Source organism: Nelumbo lutea, chromosome 2 (genome assembly GCF_056320005.1).
Source record: "Nelumbo lutea isolate HS-2025 chromosome 2, American lotus-T2T, whole genome shotgun sequence".
Lineage (NCBI taxonomy): Eukaryota > Viridiplantae > Streptophyta > Magnoliopsida > Proteales > Nelumbonaceae > Nelumbo > Nelumbo lutea.
In genome coordinates this window covers 40787005-40813744 of record NC_142685.1, presented here as the reverse complement: position 1 = coordinate 40813744, position 26740 = coordinate 40787005, and the positions used below count along the sequence as shown (strand labels likewise).

The 26740-nt window shown below is 39.2% G+C and overlaps 1 protein-coding gene across 1 annotated transcript in view; it reads right to left on the bottom strand.

The window, feature by feature from the left end:
* Nucleotides 1–26740, bottom strand: part of LOC148870062 (Mitochondrial transcription termination factor family protein) — a 68036-nt gene that overhangs the window by 21211 nt on the left and 20085 nt on the right. The window contains exons 4-5 of the mRNA XM_088973360.1: nt 23094–23207; nt 16237–16419 (exon numbers count right to left, since the gene is read on the bottom strand). Coding sequence (XP_088829486.1) covers nt 16237–16419; nt 23094–23207 — 297 coding nt within the window. The remainder of the gene's footprint in view (nt 1–16236; nt 16420–23093; nt 23208–26740) is intronic.

Here is a 26740-nt window from a genome sequence, read left to right as displayed (position 1 = left end):
GGAATTCAGACCACTAGACTTGACAGACTTCCTCACTTGGAGTATCATGGAGAGAAAGAGAGAGGGAGAGGAAAGAGAAGGGGGCCACCTCTGTTTCAGTTTTAGGGAGGAGCAAGACAATGAACAGTACATCTCTGGATATCATGAGCTTTAACGGGGGATATTTGCAGGGGCAATATGGGAAATTTGATACATCTGTTTATCTTTTAATGGTAGATAACTGATAGGGGCTCTCTAGAGGTTTTGAAAAGTCATGGTAAGTTTTAGATAATATCCCCAATATAAAAGCTAATACTAAAGGGGCATGAAAAAGAAGAATGATTCTCAATACCCATTTTCCATATTGTTTTCTTCAACAGTCTATCTATAAGAGGGAAAAGTTCCATTGATATTGGACTTGGTTCTTCCCATGTCAATACAAAGAGTAAAAAAGATTTTATGTTAGGGAGCTAGTACAGTTGACACCAATCTAATAATTAGAATAGTAATCATATGGTCAGGAGACTCTTGCCTTATTATTGCCCATTAACGTCTGATCAGCTTAGCTGATATTGTTTAAGACCATTTGACAATTATCTTACAAGATTTCCTAAAGGTTCAAATGGACTTTGGAACCTTGGACCCTGACTTTTCAAACAATCTTAAAAATTTGCCAATCTTGCCAAGTGTCCCATGTTTCATTAACTGAAGTACATTATCGAGTAAATAACAACCTACAAGCTAACTGGGAATTAGCATAACCATGATCATGTGCAAGAAACAACCTGGAGTACGAAGTTAACTCCCTGTTCTCTAAGATGATGCCAGCTGGATACATTGGTTGTTGTCCATATAAAGGATAAAAATAGTTTTAACGTCCTGCCAAGTGTCCCATTTTCAGGCCCAACAGGACTAGGAGACTCTATTATTGAATTTCAACGGATTGATTATTGGAGATCCTAAACTGATGGTAGGCTGGTTAAAGGAACCGAACAAGTAATATTGACCTATAGAAGAAATTATGAGATTCAAATGGCTATCTAGTAATATGACTGTAAGGGTCCAATGGGAAAGAAGGTCAGCAAATGGGATTGCGGACTTCCTCCCTAAGCAAGGGGTGAATAGGGATAATTTGTATTGGGCTCAAGGTAATGGAGATTTCCACTGCAAGGTGAAGAGACTTCGACTGGGGTTTGCAACACTGAGCAATAGCTGAAAGAAAGGGAGGTATCCAAAAAAGCAACAATGAAGGAGGTATTTGTCAATGTGACAAATGATGCTTACTGTAATCTCAAGGTTTTGGAGAGGAGTTTAGTTGGTCATTTTGTTAAATCTGATCCAGATATGGAAGATGTTAAGGATTGGGTTGCAGCTGTATGGCGGCCAAAAAGTCTTTGCAGGTAAGGAAACTAAATGCTGATTTCTACCTCTTTACATTTGATAGTGTGGAGGAGGTGAACCTCATGCTAGAGTGAGAACAAAGTGAGTTGCTCTCCCCTGGTTGGTGCTATCAGAGATGTTGGTCTGTCGAGTTTGGTTTGGATCATTATTTTCAGCATTCCTTAATATGCCTGGAGCTTGCTTACTTTCAAGGCTGAGGGAGATGCTTGTGGTAGATTTAGATTTGTTGATGCAAAAATGAACACAAGGCAGAACTTGAGAGCTGTGCAAATTCTGGTCGAAGTTGCAGAGGTCCAAATGATGCCAACACTGTTATCTCTCTGCTTTTCCAGAGAGAGAAATGAGCTAAGACTTGTCATTGAAGGTTCTTACCCATCAAGATGGATTAATAACTTTGAAGATTGGAACGAGTCCAATTGTAAGAGAGTTCAATGTTCTAGTGAAACAAGTGAGAAGTCGAACGGACAGGTGGTACCAGGAAGGATGGAGGTAGGCGAAGAGGGTATTTCTAGCATTTTAGGAAAACTTAAGGGGGATGGCTTGATGGGTCATGATGAAGGTGGACATTGGCAGAAACCAAAGAGAGTGGAGTGGGTGAGATAGGGGAGGCAAGACTCGTGGATGGCCTTAAGGAGAAAATTTCAATGGAATTCGAAGAATCGCTTAAGGCTAGACAAAATGGAGAATCAAGTGGGGCCGAAGCCTTGACTATTGATTTTGATCTAAGGAAGGGCAATCAGTTTAGGAAGGGTAAAATGGACAACAGAAAGCTTTTAGGATTTAACCGACCAAAATTTAAAAGGTGTGGCATGTTGGGAAGGACAGTCTTGACCAAGGTTAGAAAGAAAAAGGGGAGAAAGGTGGGTTTGGGTGATCACTGAGTATTGTAAGAGGGGTAAGAAGAGGTTTGTTGGAGGAACAGGGGTGAACTTGTTGATAGCCAGTATTCTTCTGCGGATGGCAATACTGGACTCTGCTCTCAGGTTGTTAGAGATCCTATGGTGGTTTGTGTCTCTTCTAATCCTAAGGTTGCTGCTGCGGCATCTCAAGAAATCAGCTATGATTTGGTAATAGCAGCTCTGTTGGTATCTGAGGAGGTTTTCTCTGCTTAGTTTGAGGAAGAGGGGAGGAGGAAGTTGGGGAAGGATGTGCCGATGCCAAAGCGGAAAATGAGGATGGAGATGAGACTGGAGGAAAAGGGGTTATAGTTGTTGGCAGCAGAATTTGTGGGCAGGATGAGAGCCATTTTGGTGACTAGTTTTGTTTTGAGGAGAAAGTTGGAAGGTTGGGTGTTGACTTGGGCCAAAGAAGCAAGACTGAATGGAGTTGTTTAATGGAGTGATTGGTAAAACAATACACAGCTCAAGAAACCCTAATGCTGTGCATGTGACAAAAATCTCTAGGCTGAAGTTTGGTCTGGCCGGTGCAAGACCTACAAAAAACTACGAAGGGGTACAGGAGAAAAGGCATGAGAGGTAATTTGACAGCTGGAGTTGATTCTAGGAGGGCAACAACCCAAGTTCAGCTATTGGACTCCCATTTGGGGAAGGAGAAACAAGACAATAAGGTGAGCATTGATGGTACTGATTCTGGCGCGAATTTGAAGTTACAAAGTAACAAAGATAAGGATGGTGTCCCAGGATGTGTCTCTTCAGAAAATAGTGAAAAGAGATGTCACAATTGGTAAAAGTCTGGGTTTGTTTTTTTTTTTTTTTTTTTGGTGGTGAGGAGTTTTGCTAGAAGGGCCTTTGAGGAGTTTGAAAGGAGAAGGGAAGAGAAGTTGAATAAAATAGTTCTTGGGGAAGAAGGCGATGCATGGAATGAGGATGTTTTAGACCAAGAGAATGTGCTCATGGATGAAGACTGAGGTCTTAGTTATTTGCAAGTAGTGGTTGTGTTTCTGATAGACTTTACAAGTTTTTTTTTTTTTGTCTTCATTTGAGTCTAGTTTGTTGAGCCTCTGTCTGTAAGTTGTGTGGATATTTTGTTTTGCTGAGGGGATCTTGATGTTCGACTGTTGGGTCCATTGGTTGGGTGATATCTAATAACCTTTTGTTGTATTTCTTTCCTTTTTTATGAAAATTTCTCTTTATTCTTAAAAAAGTAAAGAGAAAAAGTGTGAATGGGGGAGTTTGGCAAGAGAAACTAGTGATAGAGAATTCTAAGTGCAAAGTGGAAGTTCTGCACAAGGTAAGAAGTGATCAATTATTATTAGGGTCCGTTAGGTTCACAGTCAGAATTGAAACCGGAATCGGAACCGAAATCCTTTGGAATAGGAGTCGGAATGGTCCATTCCCATAGTCTGTTTGGTTCAGACAGGAATGGGAATGGAAATGGGAGTGAGGAGGAATGGGATTTCATTCCCAAGGGAGGGGCAGGGAATGGTCATTCCCTCAAATTGGGGAATGCCATTCCAGCAGGAATGGGATGGAATTCCAATTCCGCCCTACCAAACAGTTGGAATCGGAATAGCCCATTCCGATTCCAATTCCAGACCCCTATTCCCACAAACCAAATAGTGCCTTAGTATTTTTAAAATAATATTATTTCACTTCTCCTCTCCTGTCTACTCCCTTATCTCTCTGATTTTAGTTGGACACTAGAAGAACCAAGAAATCGTTAAGATTTCCTTCTCATTGGGCAATATGACAAGCAAACAAGAGCTATTTGGCTTCAGCACCACTCTTTGCTTGACTGTTTGTCTCTTACTCGTCCAAGTTACTCAATTTCCTCACAAAATGGTACAATACCCAATTGTAGATCTCCTACCAAAGATAGATCCAGCCCAATTTACATATGTAATCCTTCTACATCCAAATGACCACCTAATCTATACAATAGTCCATGTCTTGGATAAACTGCCTCATAATCGTCATTACAAAAGGAGATGTTAGGTAAAGTAATGTTCAAATCATTTAGCTTGCCAACTAATCTTCTATACTTGCCTAGATCATCCAACAAGCCCCTTGTATAAGTATTGAGTCAAGTATTAGGCTCCATTAGAGTTTTAGTCATTTTAGCACCCAATAATCCTGTCACTTCAAAATGATCAAGAGCATCTTTGACACAAATTCATGCCATGCCTTGTCCTTGCCACTTCAGATACCCAAGAAATACCTCAACCTGTCAAGATTCATTGTTTGAAAGTTCTCTTGCAGAAATAATAATAATGTCGTCAATATACACTACTAAAATTTTTCATGATACTGAATTACAACTGAACATAGAGTGATTAACATTGCATTGCTTCAATTCAAAATCTTTCATAACACCACTAAACCTCCCAAACCAAGCACATAGAAATATTTCAACCCACAAATTGCCTTCCACAGTTTACATGACCTTGTTATACTCCCATTAAGCAACAAACCTTGGTGGTTGCTCCATATAAACTTTTTTAACAAAATCACCATGAAGGCATTTTTGTGCCGAGCTAAAAGAGTGGCCAATCATACATAGCTGCAAGAGAAATGACTACATGAATTGAATTAATCTTAGCAACTAGGGAGAATGCCTCTATATAATTCACTCCATAAAACTAGGTGTATCCTTTAGCAATTAATCTTGTTTTAAGGCGCTCTACAATCCCATCAGATAAGAACTTCACAATATAAACCCATCAGCAACCTACAACATGCTTCCCAAGTGGAAGAATAAGTTCCTAGGTACTATTACTTTCAAGAGCAAGGATTTCCTCCTTTGCTTTTCACACAAGTGAGGAAAGGGATTCCTGTAAAGTTGTAAGGGCATGGATGTGCCCAATGCCATCGGTTCACTAAAATACCATGTGAGCCCCTATACTGAGTATGCAAAACCCCTTACCTAGGTTCACGACTACTTGCAAATCTGTTGCTTTAGTACTCAATACACATTAGCGTAACTAAGTGATGCTCAAGATGGTGACAAGTTGTGGAATTGTGCAAGAGTTTGGAGAAATATATATTAAAAGGAAAAGCAAATACAACCTAAAGAGGTGTTGCGGCAACACCTCCATACCAAATGTCCTTGGTCTCCCCTACGTCCTTGTCTGTACCTGCTTGTGCTGAGTTGGCATAACTAACTAAGCTACTTTCTGACAAAACAATATTCTAGAATCATTGTGGATTACATGCAATTTTCATGGTATCCTTTTCTATATAAAGGGGTGATAGAACACCTTGAGGAACATTCATTTAGATCCCAATCAACAAGTACATTTACCTCGAATTCACTTCCATGGAGACATCACATTTCCTCCTTAAGAAACCCTGATTTTCTCCTCTGCAATTGCCCTCTAACTTTCCTACAGAGCTTCTCAACCTCATTTCTTTCCTCCCTAGAATCACAAAGACCTCCATTCACCGTCACATCTCACCTACAGAAATGCCAAACTTCACCAAAGTGGCATTCCCATTCCCAACTTTCAACAATCCATTGACCACTACCTCAAAACCATCTTACAACAATCTTACGAATAGTAAGATAGAACAAAAAAACGAAACAAACTATTTATGGGGGGAGGAGAAATGGTCAATGAAAACAAAACTAAAAATAGGATGAGCATTACAAATGCTATTATCTTTTCTTATTGCAAGGGGAGATCAAAACTAGAGATTGAAGGTAGATTTAAAGACAGAGAAGAAGGTGGAGGACCTAGTGCCTTACATTGTGCATCACTTGTTCTATTAGTGATTTCTCATGAGGTGGTTGAGACACAAAGTTTGCTACACTTGCAAACAGTAGAAGATCAAGACTGTAATCAGCCTTGAATCCTAATAGGTTTTAGGTTTGCAAAACAGAAGAAAAAGAGGGAGAAAGGGGAGAGAATAGAAGAAAAACAAGAGAACACAAGTTGTTGAAAGGAGGGACAGATTCTTACAGATCTGCCGCTGCCACTCTCTTAATATTTATAGGTTATGTTTAGTACATAATGGAAAGGACACATCTGCCCTTGGTACTTACATAATAAATAAAGTAAATAAAAGCTGAAATAAATAACAACTGAATTAACAAACTGACACTACTATAACTGAAACAAATAACTACACTGCTGTCCTACGAACACAGTGGGGACCACTGCAGTGGGGCCCACATCAATGTTCTCTACACTCCCCCTCAAGTTGGGAGTAGATATCTATCATGCCCAACTTGGATAGGTCTGTCTCTAACTTCTTCCTTGGTATAGCCTTGGTGAGGATATCCGCGAGCTACATATTAGATGTGATGTACGGAAGACACACTTCTTGTGATGTGACCCTTTCTCGCACAAAATGTCGATCAACTTCGATATGTTTAGTTCTGTCATGTTGCACTGGGTTGTGGGCTATATTAATAGCTGCCTGATTATCACAATACAACATTAAGGGCTTTTCATAGTCAATACCCAACTCTTCAAGTAGTGACCTCAGCCATAAGATTTCAGCCACTCCATTAGCCATTGACCTGTATTCTGCTTCAGCACTGGAGCGGGAAACAACACTCTGCTTCTTACTCCTCCAAGAGACAAGGTTACCTCCCACCAAGGCACAATATCCAGAGGTAGACCTTCTGTCATCAACACTTCCAGCCCAATCGACATCTGTATAGACTTCCACCCTCATGTGATTATTGTTCTTGAGCAATATACCTCTACCCGGGCATCTCTTCAAGTATGCTAATATTCTCTCTGCCGCAAGAAGATGAGAAGTTCTAGGGGAGTGCATGTACTGGCTAACAACACTAACTGCATAGCTGATATCCATCCAAGTGAGGCAGAGATATAGAAGCTTTCCAACTAACCGTTGGAACATAACTTTGTCTTCAAGGCTCCCCACCCTCTGCACTAATCTTGTGATTTTGTTCGATGGGTGTATCAGCCGACTTAACACCCAACTTTCCAGTTTTCGCCAACAGATCTAGAACATATTTTCTCTGAGAGATAAAAATCCCCTGCTTGGATCTAGCAACCTCAATAGCCAAAAAGTACCGTAGTGCACCAAGATCTTTCACCTCAAACTCTTGATGAAGGAGCTATTTGAGGGACTCAATCTCATGACTGTCATTTCCTATCACCACAATATCATCAACATATACTGCTAGTAGTGTCAGAGAGGACTCCACCCTCTTGATGAATAGTGTATGATCTGACTGGGCCTGTACATAACCAAACCTTCCAAGGGCTAACCTGAACCTATCAAACCAGACTCTAGGTGACTGCTTCAGACCATACAATGCCTTGTTCAGTCGGCAAACCTTCTTACCTGTCTCTGTATCATAGAATCCAGGAGACAACTGCATGTAAACCTCTTGTAAGTCTCCATTCAGAAAGGCATTTTTAACATCCATCTGAAACAGGGGCCAAGAATGATTTGCTGCAAGGGATAACAAAACTCGAATGGTGGTCATCTTGGCTACTGGGGCAAAGGTCTCCAAGTAGTCTATACCATAAGTCTAAGTGAACCCCTTTTGCAACCAGTCGGGCTTTGTACCTTTCAATAGAGCCATCAGCATTATGCTTCACAATGAGCACCCATCTGCATCCCACTGGTTTGTTTCCTTTTGGTGGGTCAACCAATGCCCAAGTATTAATCTTAGACAGGGCATCCATTTTGACTTGCATTGCATCTTTCCATTCTGGAACTGATAAGGCTTCTTGCACTGTTCTTGGAATAGGGACATCGGTAATGGAAGTGAGATGTTGTGAGCTGTAGACGTGGTGCAATGTCGTTTCCCTTTGCGAATGGAAAAGGGAGATCAAGGTCATCCACAGGAGGGGAAGTGGCAACAATGAGAGGTATCTTAGTAGGCTCTGGATCTGGAGCCGCAGAAGGAACTGGAGCTGGCCGGAACTGCCGAAGACTAGGATCAACCTGCCTGCATCGCCTGTGATAAACTCTCAACTCCGGCTCCCTCTGACCACCCTCGCCACTACAACCTTCATTATCCAGTGGAATAGGTAAAGGAACAACCCCACTTTTACCAGCCCCACTTCCACTCTCACTACTCTCCCCCTGAGGAAAGAAACTCAAAACAACCCCACTCTCACTGCTCTCCCCCTGAGTAGAAACCCTAGGATAATAGGGTGTCTCCTCAAAGAAGGTGACATCCATGGAGACAAACCGTTTCCTTGAAACCGGATCATAGCAGCAATAACCCTTTTGAGTTTGTGCATAACCAAGGAAAATGCATTTGGAGGCCTTATGTTCAAACTTGGAATGATGAGGCTTGAGAAGCTGAACGAAACAGGTACAACCAAAGGTTTTAAGGGGAACAATGAACCACTCCTCGTCTGGGTATAGAAGGGAAAAGGGGGTTCTCATATCAAGGACCCAGGAAGGAACTCGATTAATGAGATAAATTGTCGTGAGGATAGCATCACCCCAGAAGCGAATAGGTACATTGGAGGTAAACATAATGCTTCTAGCCACCTCCAAGATATGCCTATTCTTCCTTTCGGCAACGTCGTTCTGCTGTAGTGTATAAGGGCAAGTGCTTTGGTGAATAACTCCATGGCTAAGAAGGTAGGAGGTCAATGGCTGAGCAAAGTATTCCTTTGCTTTATCAGATCTAAGGACTTTGATTTTGGTCCCAAACTGAGTGAGAACCATCTGATGGAAGTTTTGGGTCAGAGCAAGAACCTCATCCCGAGAACGCATAAGATAGACCCAAGAAAACCGGGTATGGTCATCAACAAACAGTAGAAAATATCTGCACCCACCCATAGAAGAGATATGATATGGCCCCCAAACATCAGTATGCACAATATCAAAAGAGGAATTACTCCTTTTATTACTTAAAGAATAAGAAGTTCTACAATGTTTGGCAAACTCACAACTCTCACACCTCAACTTTGATAACTCAACAGACTCAAATGAAGCAGGAAACAGACTCTTCAAAGACTTAAAAGACAAATGACCTAATCGGTTATGCCAAAGCATAACCGAACTCACAGACTGGGAAACAAAAGACTTCTTATCCACTGACTCCTCCCGACGAGAACTCTCTCCAAGCAGATAGATCCCGTTCGTCTCACGGCCAGTCCCAATCACCTTCCTCGTCTCCAAATCCTGAAAAACACATCGGTCAGGGAAAAAGGTTACTGAACAGTTCATGTGTTTGGTAATACTACTGACTGAAAGCAGGTTAGTATCAAGCTTAGGAACATGCAAGACAGAAGATAAAGAGATAGTATACGATAGCTTGATGTCCCTCTTGCCCGAAATGGGAACAAGAGAGCGATCAACAATGGATACTCTATCTCGGCCAGAGGACAAGTGATAAGAAGTGAACAAAGATGGCAAACTAGTCATATGGTCAGATGCACCTGAATCTATTACCCAATAGTGATTAGTATTACCTGGAGTTGAAGCATGGTAAACTGAGGCTCGAGTACCTGGCAGGAGCTGATGGTGACTGAGATGGCTGAGCTGAACTCCCAACTTCCTTTTCCAACTGTATGAGAGCAGCCCGAACAGCAACTAAAGTCTCTAGGGATGTGCCTGATGAGGATGTTGAATCAGTGTTCACTACCATATGAGCATTACCCTTCTTATTTCTTAGTTTTGTTGGGACAAAGTGAGGATGTAGCTTCCAACAAGTATCTTTTGTGTGCTTGGGTTTCTTGCAATGTTCACATATCAGATCCCGTTTATCTTCCTTCTTCCGGTCCCTTTTTGAGTCACCTCCTGGCTTGGGTTTAATAGCTGTCAAGGCTGGGAAAGAGAGCTGAGGCTGCATCATGACTTTCCTCTTGGTCTCTTCACTATGCACCAGGGAGTATGCTTGAGAGAGGGTCACACTATCTCTTGTCAATATCTATTGTCGCGCAATGTCATATTCTGAATTCAAACCAGCCAGAAACTCAAATACCCTATTCGTCTCGATTTGCTTTCTGTGAGTCTGTGCATCTTTGGGACTCTCCCACTCAAGGGTCTCTAGATGGTCAATTTCATGCCACAAGGATTTCAAGGTAGAGAAGTAGACAGAAACTGGCTTCTCTCCTTGTTTAAGGTTGTTCACCTCACACTTTAGTTCATAGGCTCTGGCAACATTAAGGGGCTGGGAATAGGTTTCTTTCACAATATCCCATATCTATTTGGCTGTCTTTGCCCACAAATAATTTCGGCTGATATGTGGCTACATAGAATTATACAGCCATGCCATAACCAAATAGTTCTCTTGAACCCACTTGGTGTATGTTGGGTCCTCCTTGGAAGGTTCTTTCACATCTCCCAAGAGGTAACCCAGTTTTCCCCTTCCTCCAATAGCCATCATGGCTGATTGCGCCCACTCCAAATAATTTGACCCATCAAATCTCATAGTTATAATCTGAAACCCGGTTTCAGATACACTACAATAATTGTGGTTTCCAAAACTACAGTCTCCCTGACCCTTAAACTCCATCTTTGATTAAGATTCAGTGGTTACAAACTGTTAGAGCAACTATACCAGAAAACAGAGTCAAACAAGCAAGTCTGAAATCTGATCCGAAACCAACACAAATCTGATCTGATCTGATCCGATCTGAAACCAACCCAAATCTGATCTGAAATCAATCGCCTATCACAGTATATGCAAGAAATCAACTCAAATCTGATATGAAATCAATCGACATGCACAGTACCAGGCAGCCTATCAATCTGAGATGCTATTTTCTGAAATCACTACTGTGAGGCCCACTGTTGTGAGAGCAAAATTAGGGTTTCAACTGTAGGTCTGAAGTAAGTGCTCAGCTGCACTCTCCAAGCAGTCCGCACAAGTGGGACTTGTTGTAGGGCAATATGAAACCCTAAAAACTAATCACCTTTGAAGAGGAGGGTTCGGCCCAACAGTCAAACCCTAGAAACAAACTTAAACACAGTTCAGCAAGCCAAACCCTACAACAAACTTGAACACAGTTCGGCCCCTCTTTCTAGAGAGGTCCAACCTATCTCGACTGATTGCAGTCTTTGAAACTTAGTAAAAAAAAAAAAAACTTACTTATGTACTTCAGTTTACTGTCTTCTAGGGTTACCTGAACCCTTAACCTTTGCTGCCTCTTCCTGATTACCAACTCTCTACAAGCCGCGGCAAGTCTTCAACTGCTACGAATCTCTCCTGGTAATCTCCAAGATTCAGCCACCGAAAAACTTCTTGAAAGCTTCCAGCCCTAGCTAGTCCTCATGTGGTCGGCTGGACTAGACACACATGAGAAGCCCTAGATAGGCTCTGATACCAAGTAGAAGATCAAGACTGTAATCAGCCTTGAATCCTAATAGGTTTTAGGTTTGCAAAACAGAAGAAAAAGAGGGAGAAAGGGGAGAGAATAGAAGAGAAACAAGAGAACACAAGTTGTTGAAAGGAGGGACAGATTCTTACAGATCTGCCGCCGCCACTCTCTTAATATTCATAGGTTATGTTTAGTACATAATGGAAAGGACACATCTGCCCTTGGTACTCACATAATAAATAAAGTAAATAAAAGCTTAAATAAATAACTGAATTAACAAACTGACTCAAACTGACACTACTATAACTGAAACAAATAACTACACTGCTGTCCTACGAACACAGTGGGGACCACTGCAGTGGAGCCCACATCAGTGTTCTCTACACAAACATAATAGGAATAGGCAGAGGAAGCATAGAAAATGAGACACTAATACCCTTTTTGAGTCCTAGAAAAGCCAAAAAAAAAACACTTCCATGCATATCCTGGACTAAGATATTGAACAAAATACGTGTAACCAAACACTCTTGGAGTCAAACGAAATAAGACCAAGTAGGAAATAAAATGGAGAATGAAGAGCAACCATCAAGAATAGACATGGGCATCCTATTGATTAGATAACAGACTGTAATGACAGCATCACTTCAACATTGCTTAGGAACACTCATACAAATAAGTAAGCATCTGATTGTATCAAACAAATAACGATGCTTCTGTTCAGCCACCCCATTTTGTTGAAGGGTGTATGAACAATAAGTATGATGAATAATACCACATGGATCCATCTCAACCTGCCTCCATCACTTTTTCTCCAAATCATCTGTTGTGTTAATTTTGATGAATTTCATCCATCCTTATCTCTTTCAGTCGATCATTTTCATCTTCTGGCCCATCCCCATTCTGTTTGCTTCCCTCCAGAGGCTTCATTCTACATGTCTGTTAACTAATTTCTTCTTTGCATATTTGAACAACCTCATAAATTACAAGATCCCCAACCACCACACACCACTCTAAATTTGCTGAGGTATCTTCCCCTTCATTCCTTCCAAGTGTTTCCTTTCTACTGATATCAGCCTTGGGCATACTCTGCAGCTAGTATAGTTGTCTTTGATAAGAATCCCCCCTCTGTCATCTTCAACTTCTGTTGAAAGAAAAGGTGAGACCATCTCCACTAACTTCTCCACCTCATTCATTTTAATTGTTTGAAGCTTCTCCACCTTTTTCCCTATTTGTTTCTTCATCCTCCACTTTCTTTGACGTTCTCTCTTAAAACGTCTTTATTTGCATCTGCCTCCAGTGCTATTGTTTTTAAACTTGTATCGTTGCTGCCACCTGAGAACACTTCAAACTATGTGATTTCTTCCTCTATTTCCTATCCAGCATCTTTGTTTACCTGAGACTCATCTGACTTAGAAAATCCTTCTCAGCAACCTCAAGATCTCAAGCCTTAATTTGGCCTTCAAATGGGGCTTGATCTTCATCTTGCTTTTGCTTTGAAGATTTTCTACATTGTTTCTACTCTTTCTTCATCATTGCATTGAACGAACTCTTTTCTCCCTTTGAATGCTTGAACTTTGTGATGACCGAAATCCACTCTTCAAGAATCTTCCTCTCTCATCTCTCCTCTTATTTTATGAGAACTAAATTTTTCTCCCTTGTATCTATCTCTTATTACGATTTTTACTCAGATTTCCAACTTTACCCCTGACCTTCCCCCAAATTTATTTTACTCATCTTTTTCCTTGCCCGCTTCATAAGAAAGTGGTCCCCATTAAAACTCCTTCGTTGGGTTCAAATTTGTCCACTAGATCTGCCTGATCCCTTCCCCAGTTTTTTTTTCTGATCAATAACAGAAACAATTTTATTAATGCAAAGAAGGAACTGATACTATAGGGAAAGAGGAGGATAAACTCTCTTAACCCCCAAAATAAAATCAGATTACAACACAGCCCAGAAAAAAAATATCCCTTCCCACCCCCTGTTTTGCAAGTACATCAGCAAAAGAATTAGCACTTCTCTTCACCCAGTGTAGCCTTAACTCCATATCTTGGGTAAGCCACTTAAACTTCTTCTCATTGGCAAATTTCCACAATCCAATCTCCTCTTTTTGTAGCCAACTAATGACCAGCTTTGAGTCACCTTCAACAATCAGCTTTCTGATATCCAATTCTTTTGCTCTTTTTTACCCCTTCCATCACTGCCATTACTTCAGCTCTGAGAAAGTCACCCACTCCAACAGAAACTAGAGTGGGAAAGAACCAAGAACTTGGAGACATACTCATTTAAACCTTGACAGAGAAAACAAGGGCATTGTTCTTTCAAAGAAGAGTTCTCCACCCAGACATGTTCCCAAAATTTCACCAGATTATCAGAGCACAAGTCATATCTGATAAAAGGAAAGAGCGAAGGTAGAACAGCATGAATAGACTTCCAAGGAGAAGCTCTTGTAGACCTAGCCAATACCCCCATGTCCCAGCCATCAGCCGCTTGCCCATGAATGCATAGAATTACCTTGGCCCACAGCTTGTCCTTATCCATTGGCAATCTCCATAGCCATTTTCCCAATAAAGCCTCATTTCTTTTTTGGATGTTTCCTATACCTAGACCCCCATCCTTCTTTACTTCTAATAACCACCTCTCAACTGACTCTATGATCCCTTTTTTCTTCCCCTGGTTCCCAAAGAAAATCCCTCATTAACTTTTCCAGTTCAATTTGGAAGAAACCATTCGACCCAATATAGATGTCCTTTGGTTAAAAGAGGTGCACCTCGAACTTGACCCTCCTCCGAAACCAATAATTAGTGTCAATAGGCGAACCTGGGAATCCTTTAGCTTCTCTCCCATTTTGATTACCATCTGGTTGGCATCAAAAGGCAAACCAGAATAATCCAATGAAGCTTCTCCACGTGTTCCAGCCTCTACCACATCAGCATCATCTTCTCTTCGCCTAACTGTCTCACCATTGGGGATTAGCTTCGATTCCAATCTCCTTTTCCACAGTCTACCTCACCAGGTGAGAACATGAGGTTTGTTTACCAGTTGTTAAATATGAAAATTAGCTAATTGACTGTCTTACTATCTCACTAAAGGAGTTGCTAAGATAAAGCTTGAAGATAATCTTTGCAAGCCAGTATCTATAAAAAAATATATATATTCTTTGCAAGCCAGGCATGTATGCCATTTATGCTCAGCTTGAGGGGGAGTGTTAACAATGGAAGGGGTCTTTTGGTCTTGTACTCATACCACTTAATAGGCACCTAAGTTAACAATGAAAGGGGTCTTTTGGTCTTGTACTCATACCACTTAATAGGCACCTAATTAAGGACATCATTGTAATTTTGTCACTTAATATAAAATTTTATAATTATGCTCAGCTTGAGGGGGAGTGTTAACAATGAAAGGGGTCTTTTGGTCTTGTACTCATACCACTTAATAGGCATCTAATTAAGGACATCATTGCAATCTTGTCATTTAATATAAAATTTTATAATTAAGTAATAAATTTGTTTGTTCAAAAGAAAATATCATTTAATAGAAAAGCTAATGATAGAGAGGTATGAGAACCAAGAATGATTCCCAACACCCATTTTCCATATTGCTGTTGTTGCTCTTCTCCCCCCCCCCCTCTCTCTCTCCTCTTTTACTAGTAATATTTGAAGAGCCAAATACCACAAAACACCATTCTGATAGGGAATTAAATTGTCTCCAATACAATGTAAATTCTTCAGTCAGTGTTCCTAGGACTCTCCCAGATGGATGGCATGTCCATGTCAAAAATGTGTTGGAGGCCAACAACATTTCCCATCTCCTAGCTCAGTTGACATAAAAGAACAGCTAATGTACAAGATGAATGCCATTTTTCATAATAAAATGTTACTTAGTAACAAAAACAACACATTTTGCAAGTATATAATTTATTTATTTATTTTTTGATCAATAACAGTAAGATTTTATTAGTAATTAAAAATTATATAGATGTACATACTGTATAAGAGATAAAATCACCCTTTCTCATTTACAACAATGTCCAGAAAATTTGTTCTCTTCCCACCCCTTGTTTGGCGAACAAATCAACCATGCTAGTTGCTTCCATTTGCACTCATTGGAATCTCACTCCAAACCATTAATTAGCCACTTAAGCCTTTTTAGCCTTTTCTAATTTATCTCACTGCCCAAAAATATTAACTACTTTAATGGCATATACTTTTTCTATAGGTGTATCTGTGAGACCATAATTTTTTATATTGCTGAGTCAGGTACTTGGAAATGCTCTGATTCCGACTGCTGTGCCATGTCCATGCAACACTGCCTCCGGTACAACAGGATAGGACTGGTGACAACAGTCAAACATAGAAAATAATGTTTTACTGGATTTCAATCATTTATGTCACTATGCAGAAATTCCACTAAAGCACAAAAACAGACATCACATGATTGTACAAACTAACTCACATAGGCATACCTACTCCAAAACTCTTATACACCAACATATCACACAAATACACAATGTGACAAAAGATAAAGTAAGGTCCTTCTTTCATGGGGGTACCCCCATGGCCCATCCTTAAATTTAACACCAAAAAATTCCCCAGATATCCAAGATAAACTATTAATGCACACCCTTTTATAAAGATCACGGGTAGGAGAAAACAATAATGCCAGGGAACCCAGAAAAAATAATTATAGCAAACCTGGAGAAATTCATGATGCTTCCGTAGTAGAAGTTGTGGACTTGAAGCAATAACCTTACCCAACCTCTTGTTTTTGACACCAATCTCCCCAAATTGTTCAACCATTGACCTTATCTTGCTAATTGAACATCCCAATATATGGGGCCAACTTTTGATTGCATGACTGACATTTGTTCTTGGAACCTGACATTAAAAGGTAATTCCATTTTAATAATAAAAGTGAACTAATAATCTTCTATGGCACATGAATACAGCCAGAGGGGAAAAAAAGAACCAAAGTGATGCAGTATAAGGCCTTCTATGCAAATAAGGGAATGAACCATTACGGAAGATTTAAATGAAAAGAGAGGTCCGCATGAATTCTTCATCAAAGTCCAAGTGATTCCAAGCCCATAATTCCAGGCCCAGAACCATATACAAAGGAACTGTGATCCATTTTCTCTTTTAGGACAGCTTGTATTTCTAGTTCCCAGCTTGATTATAAATTAATCCGTAATAGTTTCAGCTGTTAGGATATTAGGCTATTACAATTACCACATGGTTAGCTAGGGGCAATCAATCCATAGTGATAGGAATCTAGAAATGTATTAGGATCACCATCAACAAAAAATAAAGAAAGAAAGAAAGAAAAATTAAGAACATAGAATGTGAATTTTGTTCCTTTCTCTCAATAGATGTATCCAGTCATATGAACTTCACCAAAAGACATGATGATGGAATGCAATGGGGTGCATGGTAGAGGACCCTGCACCCAAACAATACTGATTCATAGTCCCCCTTGTGGCTTGTACTGTTTGGAGGCTAAGACTCACCCCAGTCATATGAAAAATTAAGAACATAGAATGGGAACTTTGTTCCTTTCTCTCAATAGATGTATCCAGTCATATGAAATTCACCACAAAACATGATGATGGAATGCAATGGGGTGCATGGTAGAGGACCCTGCACCCAAACAATACTGATTCACTAGTCCCCCTTGTGGCTTGTATTGTTTGGAGGCTAAGACCCAGCCCAGCAGTAATGGTACAGCTTAGATAAGCACAAAGAAGATACAGCTCAAATGGTTGTCCTTGGATTCTGAAATCCATGTGGAGAAGGTGCTTTGTTGTTTGCAAGGTCTCAGTTATTTACTTAAGACCCAACTCCCGTTCCATATGTGAAATTCAGATGATCTAGAAACTATGTTTGATCATTGATGTAGGTTACCATCGGCATTAAAAGGACTATGTACTCTACCTCATTGGTCACATTACTTTTTCTTTTGATTTGTTCATTGGCCACATTACTTGTGAAGTACATAAAGACATGTAACGGTGAGGGATGTAACACAATATTGATGGATCAAATATAATACATTGAGATTGATATAGCTTGAATTGACAAGGATTAGGGTTCAAATTAATAGATTAAAGAGTACTCAATCAAGATGTTAAAAAATCTAGGAAAATCAGAACATGTGAGTAGGCTAGTAACATGGTTGGATCTTAAGCACTTTAGAGTTGGATGGAATAAGAAATAGAAGGGCATTAAAGGTGTAGTTTTTGTAAGTTATGTAGGGTTTCAAGCATTTTAAGTAATAAGACCTATCAGCAATAAAATGTGAAATTGTGAATCTGTTAATATAATTCAACAATAAACAGAAATGATTAATCAAAGAAAACCCACCATGCCTTGGTGGGAAAACCACCATTCAAAGGACGCTTCTCCCAGCACATAGTTTTATGTGTTTCAATTCAGTTTCTTAAAATAAGAAATCCAATGGATTGAATTAAGTATTACACAGCAAGCTGAGGAGAATCGGAAATTAATCCTAATCCAGTGTCATCTATTTTTTTTTTTGAAAAGTTAAGGTAAATTTATTAGACTAATGATTAATCAAAGAAAAACCACCATGCCTTGGTGGGAAAACCACCATTCGAAGGACGCTTCTCCTAGCACATAGTTTTATTTGTTTCAATTCAGTTTCTTAAAATAAGAAATCCAATGGATTGAATCAAGTATTACACAGCAAGCTGAGGAGAACCGGAGATTAATCCTAATCCAGTGTCATCTTTTTTTTTTTGAAAAGTTAAGGTAAATTTATTAGACTAAACTTTAAGAGTACAAACAGAGACCTGCGAACAAGGCAGGCCTGGGGACCCCCCATTACAAACACCAAATTGACTGATTTCTCAATAACTGAGCTACATTTACATGTTTGAATTCTGGGGTAACTGAAATCCAGGATATCAGTTTACAAACAGCCATCTGACCTATTTCCTCTCGCCATTTCACTTTATGATTAAAAATTCTGTTGTTTCTCTCAGACCAAATAGCCCAGAGCACTGCTGCCAGGATAGAAGTCCAGACCAGCTTCCCTCTTTTCTTCAGATTACCGATCTTCCAGCTACAGAGCATATCCTTAACAGTTTTTTTGCATGACCCAACATATCCCCACAGCCTTCAAGAAGTAGTACCACACCTGGGCAGCAATCAGGCAGTGAATGCAGTGATGATCCGTAGACTCTGGATGTGCTTCACAAAGGGCCCAAGAATTATCTGGGATCTGCAAGCCTCTTCTTTCTAGGTTAGTTCTGGACAGGCATTTATTTAAAGCCATGGTCCAGACAAGGAAATTTACTTTTGAGGGACTAATTGAATCCCAAACCAGCTTAGAAGGAAAGCCCCCCACTGCAACTCTACTGCCGAGTCTACTGGCCATTGATTTTACTGAGAAACTACCCTCTTTGGAACAAGTCCAAATCCACTGGTCATCCTGGTTATAGTCAATGCTCTAAACCTGTAAAGTTTCCAGCAAGCTCATAGCTTCTTGAACTTCCCAATCCAAAAGGCCTCTTCTGAACTGGGGAACCCATGTCACCTCATTACCTGAGACTCTGTATAAATCAGCCACCGAAGCATTCTGATTGGAAGCACACTGATAGAGAAGGGGAAATTCTTCAGCCAAAGGGTGATCCAAGCATCAATGATCCGTCCAGAATCTAACCTTGTCCCCTCTACCAACTTTGAGACTGATTCCCCCATCAAGATTTGAAAGCTTGGTTGCCTTGAATTCCACATAAATAATTAATCATTATGCTGAAAAGTTTATCCAAAAGAATCCGTGGAACTATTTATTTTGGTAAGTAACAGTAAAATTTTATTAATTCTAAACAGCGAATATGTAAATGGCTCAAATACACCCTTCGGAGAGTATAATCACTACTACCTCTTCCCTTAAGATTCACTTTACAACTGAACCCAAAAATACTAATCCCTAACTGCCCCTTTGTTTGGCTAATGCATCAGCCATACAGTTAGACAATCTTTCCACCATTGAATTTTCAATTGAATATTCCTGGTCAACCATCTAAGTTTCATTAGCTCATTCCTATAGGATCACAAAGCTCTCTTACTATTCAGCAACTAACCAATCACCACCTTTGAATCACCTTTTTTTATCAGTAAAGTAGAATGTATTTACTAATTTAGAAAGCATATCATAATTACTTTAAAACTCTGCTTCCAGAGTATATCACTTTACAAAAAACTCCCATATTACAGAGACAAATACCCCTCTATTTTGATACAGCCAGTCACAGTTTTTCCCAAAATAAAGTAGGCCTATCAACTCCCTGTTTTGCTAGAGTATCTGCCATTCCATTTACTCTGTCCTTTTTAACACCTTTGAATCACCTTTATTGAGTAGTACTCAAATCCATTTAACTTTTTTTTATGAATAAAGAAAAATTTTATTACTTCATAACTTAATAGAAAGCTTTAAGCTCATACAACAACCCTTGGTAAGGCACGAGCTGCAGCCTCTCCCAACTGATTACAAGGAAACTAGAAAGAAGAAAGAATAACCATTACTTCATAACTTAATAGAAAGCTTTAAGCTCATACAACAACCCTTGGTAAGGCACGAGCTGCAGCCTCTCCCAACTGATTACAAGGAAATTAGAAAGAAGAAAGAATAAGCATTACAGGTGATCCCAAAACAAGACCTCCCTAATTGCCCCTTGCTTAGCTAAACCATCAGCCAAAGTGTTTGCTGATCTCCCCACCCATTGTATAAGAACAGACATATTCCTTGTCAGCCACTGAAATTTTTTTATTTCTTTTTGTAGTGCCATATAATATTCTTGGGATTCTTCAACCACCCCACCACCACCTTGGAGTCCCCTTCAATCAGTAGCTGCCCTACACCCAGTTGATTTGCAAATCGCACTCCTTGTAGGGCTGCTAGTAATTCTGTCCTTACTGAATCCCCAAATCCCAAAGGACTTGAGTAAAGGAGTACAATCTCTCCAAGCTCGTTTCTCAGCACGCCCCCATTCCAGAGCGTCCTGGATTACCTTGACTGCTCCCACTAAAATTCAGCTTTATTGAGCCTTCATGTGATGGGATCCATCTTGTAGCTGCCCTAGCTTTACTCGATGAACACTTTGTTACTGCTAACCAATTTCTCCACAAATCTGTAAAGGAGAATTGATGGAATATTTCCATGGTCTTTAACCAATGTATTGCCCTATTCAATAGACAATCCTTTAAATCCTGACTATCCTCTCCTCTTGGAATATTCTAGCATTCCTTTCTTCCCAAATAGGCGAGATCAAGGCTGCTCTAGCGCATCTCCACATATTTTTTCCTCTTTTTTTTGGCCAAATGAATGTAGAGAGGTTAAAAATCATGCTTACTTCTGCTGGCAAGTTCCACCTGCACCCAAACAACGAAAAAAAAAATCCATAATTCTGCAAAAACAGGCCAGGACATTAGTAGATTGTAAGAATCCTCCCTGTGAGCTCTACAGAGAGTACACCAGTTGGGTGAGATACAAAGATAAGCTCTTATCTTTCATAGGTCATCTAATGTGTTCACTTTCCCATCATACACTTCCCAACAATATGCCATTATCTTAGGAGGAAACAGCCTGCACCAAATTTCTTTTGAAGGGAAAACCTGTTGATAAGGGGACTGACCGAGGGACTTAAAGAAGGAAGCAGAAGGAAAAACCCCTTTAAACTTGTACCCAAATCCTTTTCACATGCACATTGCAATCCTTGAAAAACATCCATAAGTTCCACCATTAAACAGTCACCCACTGCAATTGGGCCCGGGAACATAGCAATTACATGTCCCTTTTTGTCTTTAAAGACCTCTTCCACTCCTAAAGACCCCAGATGCCCAATACCGCTGCCCTTAAAATTGAACTTTATGAGGCCCCTCTCCAGTGGTGTCCATCTCCTTTAAATCATAACCTTTTTAAAAGAGGATCAAGCCACTTCCCCCATTTCCTTACAATATTATCAGTTGAGAAAGGTGAAGACATCCAATGATTTAATCCATTCGACCACTTAAGCTTAATACAATTGATTATTGCCCTCTTGCTTCTATCCTACTCCTTGAAGATACTTACATTTCTCTCCTATCATATTGTCTAAGCAAATGTCACTCTAGTTCACCGCCATGTAATTCTTCCCCTTTTCTTTGGCTAAGTAAACATTGACAAGGAGAATAAGCTGCCCATGCTTGATTGGATGGATCCACATGCACCCAAATAAAGTAAGAAACCATTCCCAAATACAAGTAACAAATTGTAGGAGATTAGTAAATGGTTACAAATCTCACCACCAGCTTTGCAAAGAATACACCTATGTGGGGACAAATGCCAGTTAGACAACCTTTTTCTAGAGAAAATCAGGTATATTAATTTTTTCATGATAAATCTCCCAACAAAAAGCCACAATTTTAGGAGGGATGGGACTGCTCCAAATCTCCTTCATATATACATAAAAAGGAAGTGGACACAAATTGTAAAAAAAGGCACAAGAGAAAAAACCCAAATAATGAGGAGTCCAAATACAACCATCAGACTCAAGAGGAGATAAATAAAATAGGCTCCCTTTTCAAAGAAAAGAGTGAAAATAGCGAGGTAAAAAATTCCCCCGCCCATAGATCCTCCCAAAACCGAATTCTATTAATAGAACAAACATACCTGAAACAATTAAGGCAGACAAGAACACCATGAATTACCTGCCAAGGAGCATCCCAGGTAGCCCTAGGAGATAAGAAAGCATCCCATCCATTGTCCATAAACCATGTATACTTACCACCAAATTATGTCATAATTTCTCTTAATCAGTAGGTAGTCTCCACAACTACTTCCCCTGTAAAGCCATAATTTTCCTTTTGACATTCCATATGCTAACCCTCCCCTTTCCTTCACAATATTTCCCACTTAACCAAGTGATCTTTTCTCCTTCCACTTGGTTCCCATAAAAAATCTCTTACTACTTTCTACATCTTCTTGGCCACCACCTATGGGATTTTAAACAATGATAGGTACACATGGAGATTAGCCAAAGTTGACTTTATGAGGATCAACCTACCACCTTAAGAGATAAAGTTCCTCTACCACAGCCAATTTCTTAGAGAACCATTCTAAAATAACGTTCCAAAACCTATTCTCCTTAGACTTCGTACCAGAACATCCCAAAATTTCTATATAGGAGGCTAATTCACTATCATCCACTTTAATCCCCACAAAGCATCTTTTATCAAGATTTATTCTAAGGTTTGAAAGCTGCTCAAAAAGCTTCACTACCTACCTCATATTCCTAACCCACTAAGCCTCTCCTCCATTACAAAAATAAATAAAATCCATGGAACTCTCAATTCTATGAACATGAGGAATGATAAAATTTTTGTACTGTTCGAACCTCTGGTCACAACCTTAATCCTGAACCAAGTAACCTAATATGTTATTATAGCTCGAGTCTAAACCATATAGAAAATTTAATTAGGCCTCTGATGACAAAACTTAATTTGAATTTATATCAAGATATTCACATAAATTGGCCCAACTAAATATGTACCTTTTCGGCATCAAAGAAGGTGAGGACTTCCTCATAGTTTTCTATAATGCTTGATGAAACAACCCATGGGTATTTTAGTAGCATCCTACCAATATCTTTGCCTTCAATGCCAACCTAAAAACAAGACAAAAAAATTCAGGTGCATATATAAGTAGTAAATAATTGCAAGAAAAGCTCTTTTAACAATTATAGCATCCACCCTAAACAAGAGTGTGCAATAATGATGAGAATAGTGAATATAATATACATCAAATAAATTGTGTTAAACTTCAAATATTGAGTTTATATAGATCCTGAAGTCAAAGATTTCTTTTAGAAGGCTGTAGATGTATATTGCTATACAAAAAACTAAAATGGAACCACACCCTTAACACAAAAAGTAGATAGGCGCATGCGCAAGGCAAGGCACATGCATTTTTGAATCAAGACGCAAAAATACAAAAAATGCCAAAAAAAATAAAAAAAATGTCAGAAATAAAAAAAAATGCAACAAATCAAAAAATATTAAACATAATATTAATAAAAAATATAAACTTAAATTTCAAAATAACTATTTAAAAAACCTATTATCTAAAATTAAAATACATAAGCATAACATGTAAAGTGTATTCAAATGAAAATTTAAAAATAAAATCAAACATATCAAACATTTTCACGCATGTAAAACCCACAATCTCTTTTTTTCTTCAATTGCATTACTTCAAGTAGCTAATATGATGTAAAATATATACATTCCTGATTCTATGAGCGACTTTGTGCCATGCCCCTCGAGGCAAGGCCCAAACAAGTCTATAATAGGATCTTAAATTCTTAATTCTCATACAAAAAATAATGATTCTATAATTTTAATTGCCTTTTAAGAAGATATTTCATTAGGATGAATGAATGAACAACATTAGTAAGTAGGGGGTTCTCCCAGCCACTAGGTTCAAAAAAAAAAAAATACATAAAATTTTCAAAAGGCACATGCCTGGGCTGAGGTGCAAGGCGCATCAGGCGCACCAAGCATGCGCTTTTTGAAAATGTTGAGCCTAGGACCTAGGCAAGGCGTATACCCTAAAATGCACCTCACCTATGCGCCCAGGCATGCCTTTTAAATCACTTATGGTAATCTCTACTCTCTATTAAGATAGTGTATGAGTCTCCACAATCCTTGTGCTCAATCTAATGGCAGTTCCACCGCAAAATGTTCCATCAAATCCAACGATTTTGACGCGATCTATACTTAATTCATGAGCAAAATATTAGTGGATTTGGTTCAAATTTCAATCACTCTGTACCACCTTAGCAAAGCCCCTAATCCAGAATTCAATCTGAATAAGAAAGCGCAGGTATAAACAAGGAAAACTACCCATTGTTAAGCTGCTATAATAGTGGGCTAACTGAAAACGTTTTTTGTTTTTGGATAGGCAACAGAAATTTCATTAACATTGTAAATTGAATGTAAAAATTTACATTCTGAATTGCAAAAATTACAAGGCACACCTCTTTAAATAACATTATTGCTACCAGATTATAAGTGTGGGCATTGATATATAAAATGTTCGTTCTACTTTCAATCAAGAAAAAAAAAATGTTTGTTCTACTTATGTCTCATTTTAGGGTTTAACCATTGAAACACAAAAAAGAACCAAAGGTTTTGAGAGAAAAAAAGAAGAGAACACGATGTGGAAAGAAAAATAAATTACATGCAACACTTCAAGTATACAGCAATAGGCACAAGAAATACCAAGCTGAGAACAACAAAAACAGGTTGGACTTTTAGGGATTTCGAACCTGAACCTGAACTCCTTTTGGAACAGTTCCGCTACGTCACCATCTTTGTGGTTACAAGCTTCACTTGTCTTTCTTCATTCATTTCCTTCCAATCAAAATAATTTTCAATGCTGTCTAACCAATTTAGAAACTCTTCAGGTTCCAACTCACCACCAAACTCGTTAATATGAAGTTGAGCACCATGACCTTGATTGGATTGTAAATCTTGCATTATTCGGTCTTCCCATCGCTATTTGTTATTCCTTTCATGTTGATCACCTTCAAGTTGCACAATGTGTTCACTTGATTCTTCACTAATAATGTCAAGGGCTGTTCATCAACTCTAGGAGCTTTTCTTCTTCTTCCTAACCCCAAATCAATTGCTACATCACCACCCCTAGCAACATTTTGAGCTACAAGTTGAACAAGACGCTCAATCTGTTCTTGCAGCCCTCTTATAGCCTCTTGGAAAACCTCTATAGTGACATGTTGTGGTCTTCTACCGCCCCTACCAAGTCCACACCTTACAGCCATAATAATATAGCAAAACACAAGGCAATGAAATTTGAAGCAAACCTAAGGAAAGAACTTGCTTTGATACCACTTGATGTGGATAGAAAAAAAAATTACATGCAATTGGAAGGTGCCTAAATGGGTTGGTTCGTCCAAACCCAATCTCCCAATACTTAAAAACCTTAGTTGGGGCTGAGCTACAGGTCAAACAAGAGAGAAAGAACAAAAGACCCCTACAGAAACAGCCCCCTTCTCTTTTAAACGACTCAATGGCTTGCTGGAGAAGCCAATTAAAATATTTACACAAAAACCCCTAGAATGTTTTCCTTTCACAGCAACTCCTTAAGAACAAAACTAACTTCAAACAAACCCCCAAAAGATAAATTTTGTTACAAAAAGACCCAAGAGACTAAAACCCAACAGATGTGCACCCGACTGCCCTTGACCAGAATCTGAGATATAAAATGATAAAAATGCCCATGGACCCAAACTATCAACAAAGCTACTGAAGAACAACAATTTTGGAACCTACTATAAAAAACATACAAATACAGAATATATTCGCATTTTTCTCTTTTTTATCTTATTTTTTTCTTTTCTTTCTTTCTTTCTTTTTGGCCTCATCAGAACAACAAAGGAGGAGATCCTTTTCTTTTTCCCCTCTTTTTCAACAACCCCCCAACATTCACACTTAAATAAAATAGACACTAGTTTCCCCCTTTTGATTTAAATGCTAAAACAGTCAACATCAGCATAAGCAATCAACTGAGTAGATGAGGAAGACGAGAAGAAAAGGCCATTAGATAAGGATCCTCTGATTTGAAGAATTGCAAAGAAATGAGGTTGCCGAGGAGCAGGCACAAACCGACTGGCTATCTGTATGGCACAACATATATCTGGTTGGGTCATGGTGAGATAAATAAGGTTGCCAATAAGCTAGCGGTATAAGGTGGCATCAAGGAGAAGCTATCCATCATTCTTACTAAACTTCAAGTTGAGTTACAAGGGAGTATCAACCTACTTAGAATCAATAAAATTGGCCATCTTAATCAGGTCACTGGCATATTTCTACTGATTTACAAAGTATTCCTGAGGGCTCTTATTGACTTCAAGAATGAGAAAGTAAGTCAATGGACCAAGATCCTTCATCTTGAAGGATTGAGAGTGAAAAGAAGAGTCAAGCCCTAAAGATGCTTGAGAGTGAAAAGGAATAATCTGAAGAACTCAATTAGAGGTTACAGTAGATGGAATGGTTTACATCACCTGGTTAGCCATTGAAATGGATTTGAAACTGTGGAAGGGAACAAAGGTAGAAGATGATGAGATGGCATGGAAAAGCCTGTGTGGAGTTCAGCCATTGGATGAAACAGGCAAACAAT